This window comes from Moschus berezovskii, chromosome 9 (assembly GCF_049115385.1).
Source record: "Moschus berezovskii isolate FMDL1 chromosome 9, NW_MosBer_1.0, whole genome shotgun sequence".
NCBI classification, from domain to species: Eukaryota; Metazoa; Chordata; class Mammalia; order Artiodactyla; family Moschidae; genus Moschus; species Moschus berezovskii.
In genome coordinates, this window is record NC_142468.1 from 78,067,800 (window position 1) to 78,076,726 (window position 8,927).

The 8,927-nt window shown below is 34.5% G+C and overlaps 1 protein-coding gene across 1 annotated transcript; it reads left to right on the plus strand.

Moving 5' to 3' along the window:
- Positions 1-943: 943 nt before the first annotated feature.
- Positions 944-1,885, plus strand: LOC129535958 (olfactory receptor 4L1-like). The gene has a single exon (XM_055394744.2). It carries the CDS (start codon positions 944-946, stop codon positions 1,883-1,885), a length of 942 nt encoding a protein of 313 aa, XP_055250719.2.
- The last annotated feature ends 7,042 nt before the right edge of the window (positions 1,886-8,927 follow it).

Genomic DNA, 8,927 nt, shown 5'->3' on the forward strand with positions numbered 1-8,927 from the left:
AGAGACAAGAAAGAAAACTCCAGCCAGGAATCCAGCAACAAGAGAGTCAGGGAAATAGACAGAAGGCAGAGGCTAAGAGTTTTATTCACTAACCAAAGTATGAGATAGAAAACACAACTGAAAAAAAAAAAAAAGAAGGAAAGAAAGAAAATAGAAGGAAGGAAAGGAGAAAGGGAAGGAGGGAGGGACAGAGGGAGAAGGAAAGAACAAAGGAAGAGAGAAACATTAACACAGAAATATTTATGTTCTTGTGCAGAAACTTCCTGGGAAGCTTATTTTATTATTATCTGGGGGAGGTAGGGACACATGACAGACTCTAGCCAATTTAAACCTTCAGGAATAAGTTAAAGCATTTGGTATATATATTTGAGATGAAAGGGAAGGGTGAGAATGTAGTATAGGTGAGAGAAGAAAGTACTGTAACAATTTGCTGAGTGGGTATATAATTCAACTCATATGAACATATCTGAATATGTCAAACTAGGAAGGTGAAAAGGGTAAAAGATTGAATACTAGCTGCCAAAAAGTTACATGACTATATTCTAATCCACTTGAATTAATTTATGACCAAAGACCATTTGATTATTACATGATCCATTAAACTCAGGGGTCACAAATTCATGAACTCATGGTAAAAACAACAAATAAACGTGAAGAGAAAAGCTATACCCACAAACTATATTTACAAAATTTTACAATAAATTTCCCTTATGTGCCTTTCTGTTTGATAATAAATGCAGTAATGTGAAAGTGTATACGAGTAATATGCTTGCATTAGTCAATTAAACTGTATTTTTCAGAAATATCTACCTTTTCTTTTTCTGTAGGAATCAAATACTACTTTCTATATGCCCATACCTTCAAAACTGTCACAGATTAAATCATCACTTTTTCTGGATTACCTTCATTTTAAAGACTTTCTGAAAACACGTACACAAACTTGATGAAAACGATGAATAGCTCAATGATATCTGAGTTTGTTTTGTTAGGACTCACCAACACTTGGGAACTTGAGCTTTTCTTTTTTTTCATATTTTTATTGGCCTATGCAGCAATTATGGCAGGAAACCTTCTCACTGTGGTCACCGTAACCTTGGACTCTAATCTGCACTCCACACCAATGTACTTCCTCCTTGGAAACCTCTCCTTTCTTGATATGTCTCTTTCTACAATCACAACCCCCAAGATGGTTGCAGATTTTGTCAGGGAGAATAAAACTATTTCTCTATGGGGCTGTATGGCTCAGATGTTCTTCCTTCACTTTTTAGGGGGCAGTGAGATGACACTTCTCATAGTTATGGCGGTTGATCGGTACTTTGCAATATGTAAACCTCTTCACTACACAGCCATCATGAACCATCGGGTACTCAGAGGCTCTGTGCTGCTGTCATGGGCTGTTGGCTTTGTGCATACAATGAGCCAGATGGTTTTTACCATCACCTTGCCCTTCTGTGGTCCCAATATAGTAGACAATATTTTCTGTGACCTCCCGCGGGTTATAAAGCTCGCCTGCACCGAGACCTATGTTCTGGAGTTGCTAGTAATTGCTGACAGTGGACTATTGTCTTTCATCTCCTTCGTACTCTTGCTCATTTCCTACACTGTCATTCTGGTAACCGTTCCACATCGACCCTCTGGTGGTCTCTCCAAAGCTCTGTCCACACTATCTGCTCACATTACAGTGGTCACTCTGTTCTTTGGGCCGTGTACCTTCATTTATGCTTGGCCATTTAGTAGTTTTTCAGTGGATAAATTTCTTTCTGTGTTTTATTCAGTTATCACACCTTTACTGAACCCCATTATTTACACTCTGAGAAATCAGGAGATGAAAGCAGCCATGAATAGACTGAGGACCCAACATGTGAGCTCCAGAAAGACCTTCTAGGCAACAACCATGATGACAAAGGTTTATGGGCCATAATCCATATATAGTACCTCTTGGAATAAGTTGGTATTAATTTGTCTTTTGTAGTTTTTTCAATATTCATAATGTATTTTAAACCTACCAAATGCTCCATCATCATATCTCTATAATTTGTTTTATTGAAAGAATAATTTTTAATTGAATTCTATTCAGCTGGGATTAAATTTCTTAAATAAAGAAATAAGGAGGAAAAAAAAACTGACTCACTAACTATAGTGGGAAACCCAGAAATGTTCAAGACTGAACTTCATTAAATAAAGAGAAATCGAATATGAACTGGTCCACTTTTAAATTCAAAATGAGGGCTCTTTCAGCTAAATTCTCCAGTTGCCCAAATGTGCTTACAAAAGTATTAACTCAACTCACAAGCACATACACACATAAACTTATAATTTTGCGTATAATACGTATAAGAATTATTGCTTTTTTGACAAGGAAAATTTTCTATAAGTAGATAGATCAAAATAATAGCTGTCATCTACTGGCAAGAAGCACATATTTAATTCTTAAGGAAAATAGAAATTCTACCCTAACATAAAAGTTACATACAGTTCATTTTACCTTATTCCATCATTCATGCTTGTATTCACAGGTGTTCTCATGTATCTATCAAGAGTCAAGTGAGAGCATTAGTACTATTTCAATCCACATGGAAAAGGAAAAAATAAAGAAACTCTCTATATTCAGTTATTTACTTCACAATAAAACAGAAAGTATTCAAGCTACTTGCATCGCATGAAGTGTGCCAATTTACAAGTTTGATAAACAGCTCGTGGGTATCAGAACACAAACACATTCTATGATCTCTTTGGCATCAAATTCAAATGCTCTGCTTTCCCCAGACATTCAGTGATCCTATTGTGGGCATCTGTCCAATACTTTTCTTCATTGCCTCGAAACAACTTGTGGTTGTTCAGTCATTTAAGTAGTATCTGACTCTCTGCAAGCCAAAGGACGGCAGCACCCCAAACTCCTTTCCTCCACTATCTCCCAGAGTTTGCTCACATTCATGCCCATTGAGTTGGTGATGCTATCTAACCATCTCATTCTCTGGTGCCCTCTTTTCCTTTAGTCTTCCGTCTTTTCCAACATCAAAGTCTTTTCCAATGAGTCAGCTCTTCACATCAGGTGGCCAAAGTATTACAGCTTCAGCCTCAGCATCAGGATTGATTTCTTTTAGGACTGATTGGTTTGATCTCCTTTCAGTCCATACTAATTATAGGCTAAAGTGTGCTTTTAAAATGCTTCTCTACCCATATGTGCTTGATATATTTCACACTAAATTTTTATTTTAAAAAATGCTTTGAGGAGGGTTGGAAAGGTCCTTGGAGATCACTGGACATATTTGTATCTTTCCTATAATCTATTTCAATTGTAGAGTTTAATCTAGACACTGATATGGCATGTGGTTTTGTCAAATTTTTAACATTTTACCTAATTTATTTCAGATTCCTCTTTAGTATAAAAGTGGATTATTAGAAATAATAAAAACCTCCAAGCAATCCTCTATATTCAATTATTTTATCATAACAAAGATAATAACTACCATCAACTCCATGAGTATCACTCCCCTGTATACTTTTTAAAAATATTTTCCTCATTTTTGATACATTGTGAAAAAGTACATTTTGCACAGTTTTAACTTGATACAGATGGTACCTATATATTATTTCCGTTATTCTAAAATTTATTTTTTCACTCACTGTTTTGTTGTAGAGATTCATCTACTTAAATATATCCTGCTCTAGTTCATTCTTTTTAAAAATGCGGTTAAAATATAACATCTTAATTTTCAATTGTACAATAATGTTAAATATATGCACCTTGTGAAATAGATCTCTAGAAATTTTTCATCTTTCAAACCTGAAACTCCGTAGCCATTATGCGTGCTCTTATCACCTCACCTCACCCTGGCAACCACCAGTCTCCATTCTATTTCTAAGGATTTGAGTACTTGAGTCAATCAAGAAGTATTTTTATCTTCTTGAGATGGACTTATTTCACTTAGCATACTGTTCTCAAAGTTCACCCATGCTGCAGCATATGATAGGATTTCCTTCTTTTTTAATGCTAAATACCATTCCATTGTATGTACATGCCACATTTTCTTTATCCAATCATTCATCACTGGACATTTAGTTTGCTTCCACCCCTTGCCTATTGTAAATATTGCTGCAATGAACATAGGTGTGCAAATGATACTGCTTTCAATTCTTTATAAATGTATATATATATATACACTTAGAATTCAAATGTGTGTTTCGAGTGGTAACTCTATTTTTATTCTGTTTTTAATTTTTGAAGAAACTCCATAATTTTTTCCTGAATGGTTGTAACACTTTATATTCCCACTAACAATGTATGGATGTGAGAGTTGGACTGTGAAGAAAGCTGATTGCCAAAGAATTGATGCTTTTGAACTGTGGTGTTGGAGAAGACTCTTGAGATCCCCTTGGACTGCAACCAGTCCATTCTAAAGGAGATCAGACCTGGGTGTTCATTGGAAGGACTGATGCTAAAGCTGAAACTCCAGTACTTTGGCCACCTCATGCAAAGAGTTGACTCACTGGAAAAGATTCTGATGCTGGGAGGGATTGGGGGCAGGAAGAGAAGGGGACACAGAGGATGAGATGGCTGGATGGCATCACTGACTCGATGGATATGAAGTTGAGTGAACTCCAGGAGTTGGTGATGGACAGGGAGGCCTGGCGTGCTGCAATTCATGGGGTCACAAACAGTTGGACACAACTGAGTGACTGAACTGAACTGAACTGAACAATGCAAAGGCTTTCCATTTCTCTGAATGTCCACATCCTCATCAGCACTTGTTATTTATTGGTTTTTGTCTTGATAGAAGCCATCCTAACAGTTGTGAGGTAATATCTCAGTGTGGTTTTGATTTACGTTTTCCTGATGATTAAGGAAGAACATCTTTTTCACATGCTTACTGACTACTGTATATTTTCTTTGAATAAATGTCTATTCAAGTCCTTTGACTATTTTTCAATGGGTTATTTGGTTTCAAATTGTTAAGTTGTACAAGATCTTTATATATTCTATATATTAACTCTTTATATATATTATTTGCAAACATTTTCTTCCATTTTGTAGTTTGCCTTTTCACTCTCTTGATTGGAGAAGTTTTTAACTTTGATATAACTTTGTGTGATTTTTGCTTTTGCTATGTTTTGCTGTCCTATCCAATAAAATTCAAATTTTAATGCCAAATTCAACATCTTTAAAGTCTCCTATATTTTCTTCTTCAAGTTCAGTAGTTTCAGGTATTACATTTAGGTATTTAATTCATTTGGATTTAATTTTGGTATATGGTGAAAGGTTAAAAATCCAACATCATTTTTACATGTGTATATCTAGCTTTCTCACCGCACTTGTTGAATTTAGTTTATTCATTTTAATGGCTACAGTCTTCTTATGGGTATTCTAAAATGTATTTCCCTTTCCCCTTGGAAGAAGTTTAGAATTATCTAATTATTTACTATTATAAATAGTGTCTCAACTGACACTATTTATATATATATATAAATATATATGTGAGCATGACCTGCTCACATATACATGCTCACATATATATATATATATATGCTTCTTTGTGCACATGTGGTAATTTTTGTAGGATATTTACCTAGAACCAGAAGTGTTGAATTGTAAGGTATAAACCTTCTAACTTTACTAGAAATTACAAAATTTCTTCCTAAGGTGTAGACGTTTATACTCTACCAAGGGTCCTAATTTCTCCATGACTTATCAATATTGAATTTTGCAAATTGCTGTGTTTTCTTTCCATTTAGGTGGATAAAAAAAATTATAAAATAAAATGTTAAATTTTAATTTTAAAACACATTGCATTTTCTTGGCTAATAGTGAATTTGGGCAACAATTTGAATATTTACTGGACATGCTCTTTCATCTTTTTAGTTCATACTTCAGCTAAATCTTTGGAGATGCTATCATTTTTATACAAAAAAATATATATAAACTGAAGATGCCTTCACTCCTATAGATGATATGAAAAGTTTGTGATGTTTATACATACACAAAATTTAATTGTTACCTTTATCAATTTATTTTCTTTATTTAAAACTTTTGTCTCCTCTATATGCATGTTTCATAATTAATCTCCAAAAATATTTTATTGTCTTTACACTTTTTTATAATTTTAAACATTTATTTTTCAGTTATTTAATCCAACAAGAAATTAAATTTTGTATTTCTGTATTAAAGGAATATAATTTATTTTATATGGATATAAGTGATCATCTAAATATGATTTATTGAATCGATTTTCCTTACTGATTTTAATGTCATCTTCGCTATATATCAAACATTCATCTATGCTTGGCTCTGTTCCTGGACTCTATCATTCTGTCCATTAGTCATTTTATTTCTCAGATACAACAATACAAAATCTTAAATATGGTTGGTACTTAGCACAATTAATCTATACTCTCCAGGTATGCTACTTTAAGAATATCTAAGTTCTTCTTGTCACTTAACGCTTACAGACAATTTTAGGATAAGTTGTCAAATTAGACAATAACAATCTTAGGATATCAATTGAAACTGGATAGAATTTATAGAATAATTTGGAAAGAATAGATAATTTTATGATTTTGATTATTTTAATCCATAAACCTAGTATATCACTTTACCTAGTTACATTTTATTCTTTTCTTTTTAGTGATTTTGATTTGCTTGATTTGTTATCAGGTATTATATTTTCAAGCTATTAAATAGAAATATTTTTTGCTCTATCTTTTAGTAGGTCATTACTCATGTAGATAAACAGCAAATTTTCATATATTCATTGTACATTCATTAAATTTGTTGAAATTTTCTACCATTCATTTGTATTTTGTGTATAGATTCCTCTTAAAGTCCCAAGCCTCTAGTGGACCCCATTTTGTCAGAGCTCTTCACTGTGACCATCCATCTTGAGTGGTCCTGCACAGCATGGCTCATTGCTTCACTAAGTTATGCAAGTCCCTTCGCCATGACAAGGCTATGATCCATGAAGGCGTACATAGAAAACAAATAGCAAGTTTTTCCTGATCTTTTCCAGACCAAGTAGTTATTGTTTTCTGGATTCTTTTATACTGAATGGGTTGGAACCACTAGTACAGTGCTGAAGAGAAGCATTTTTTCTCCTAAATACATAATGCTTGTTTTTAAAATACCATCATGGATGATACTTTTTTGAAATTAAGATATATCTCATATTAATAGATTTGTAATATTTTAATAACAAATGAATATTTAATTCATAAAACTTTTCTGCACAGTTTGAGATAATTATCCTCACTCATTTAATCTGTTATAATAATGGACTTAATTAACATTTTCAATGCTTTCTTTATCTTATTTTTCTCTTTTTCTAAGTGAAGTATAGTTGATACAGAATATTATGTTAATTTAAGGTGTACAAAATAGTGATTTTTTACATTTATGCAGATTAAATATTGACCACCACAATAAGTCTAGCAAACATGTCAGCATGCAAAGTTGTTACAATATTTTTGGATATATTTCCCAAGTTTTAATCAAATCCTCCTGACTTCTCTACTTTATAACTGAAAGTTTGTACCACTTAATCTTCTTCACTTATTTTTCCACACCCCACACCAAACTCCTGTCTGGATATGTGTGTGCTAGTCGCTCAGTCATATCTGATTCTTTGTGACCCATCGACAGTAGCCCACCAGGCTGCTACATCCATGGAATTCTCCAGGCAAGAATACTGGAGTGGGTTGCCATTCCCTTCTCCAGAACATCATCTCAACCCAGGGATCAACTCAGGTCTCCGGCATCACAGGCAAATTCTTGACCATCTTAGTAACCAGGAAAGCCTGAGTCTGGATAAAGTAGTCATTAATTCTTAATGTTGTTGAAGCTGCAATTCTTTGGCCATCTGATGTAAAGAGTTGTCTCATTGGAAAAGACCCTGATCCTGGGAAAGGTAGAAGACAAAAGGAATAGGGATGGAAGAGGATGAGATGCTTAGATAGCATCACCAACTCAATGGACATGAATTTGGGCAAACTCTGGGAGATAGTGGAGGACAGAGGTACCTGGCACACTACAGCCCATGGGGTTGCAAAGAGTTGGACATGACATAATTACTGAAAAACAACAAGTATCATGTACCAGATGAACTTAATAGATATATATATCCCGAAGATTCCACACCAATACAACAGAGTATAGTCTTTTCAAGTGCACATGAAACATTCTTCAGAATAAGTCACATGTTAGGCAAAAAAGCAATCTCAGTAAATTTAAGAAGATTGAAATCATATCAAGCATATTTTCTGAACACCATATTATGTAACTTGAAATCAATTACAAGAAAAAAACAGGGAGAAACACAAACATGTGGGAGCTAAATATACGCTTGTTGCTGTTGTTCAGTCGCTGTCATGTCCAACTCTTTGCAACCCCATTAACTGCAGCGTGCTAGGCTTCCTTGTCCTTCACAATCTCCTGCAGTTTGCTCAAACTCATGTCCATTGAGTCAGTGATGCCACCCAGCCATCTCATACTCTGCTGCCCGTTTCTCCTTCTGCTCTCAATCTTTCCCAGAATTAGAGTCTTTTCCATTGAGTTGGATCTTCGTATCAGGTGGCAAAGCATCAGAACTTCAGCCTCAGCATCAATCCTTCCAATGGATATTCAGAGTTGATTTCCTTTAGGATCGACTGGTTTGATTCCCTTGCTATCTAAAGGACTCACAAGAGTCTTCTAGAAGAACCACTGTTCAAAAGCATCAATTCTTTGGTACTCAGCCTTCTTTATGATCCAACAATCATATTCATACATGACTACAGGATAGGTTTGAATATTTGAATATTTGTTGGCAAAGTAAAGTCTCTGCAGAGGTGGCAAGAATACACAGAAGAACTGTACAAAAAAGATCTTCATGACCAAGATAATCACGATGGTGTGATCACTCACCAAGAGCCAGACATCCTGGAATGTGAAGTCAAGT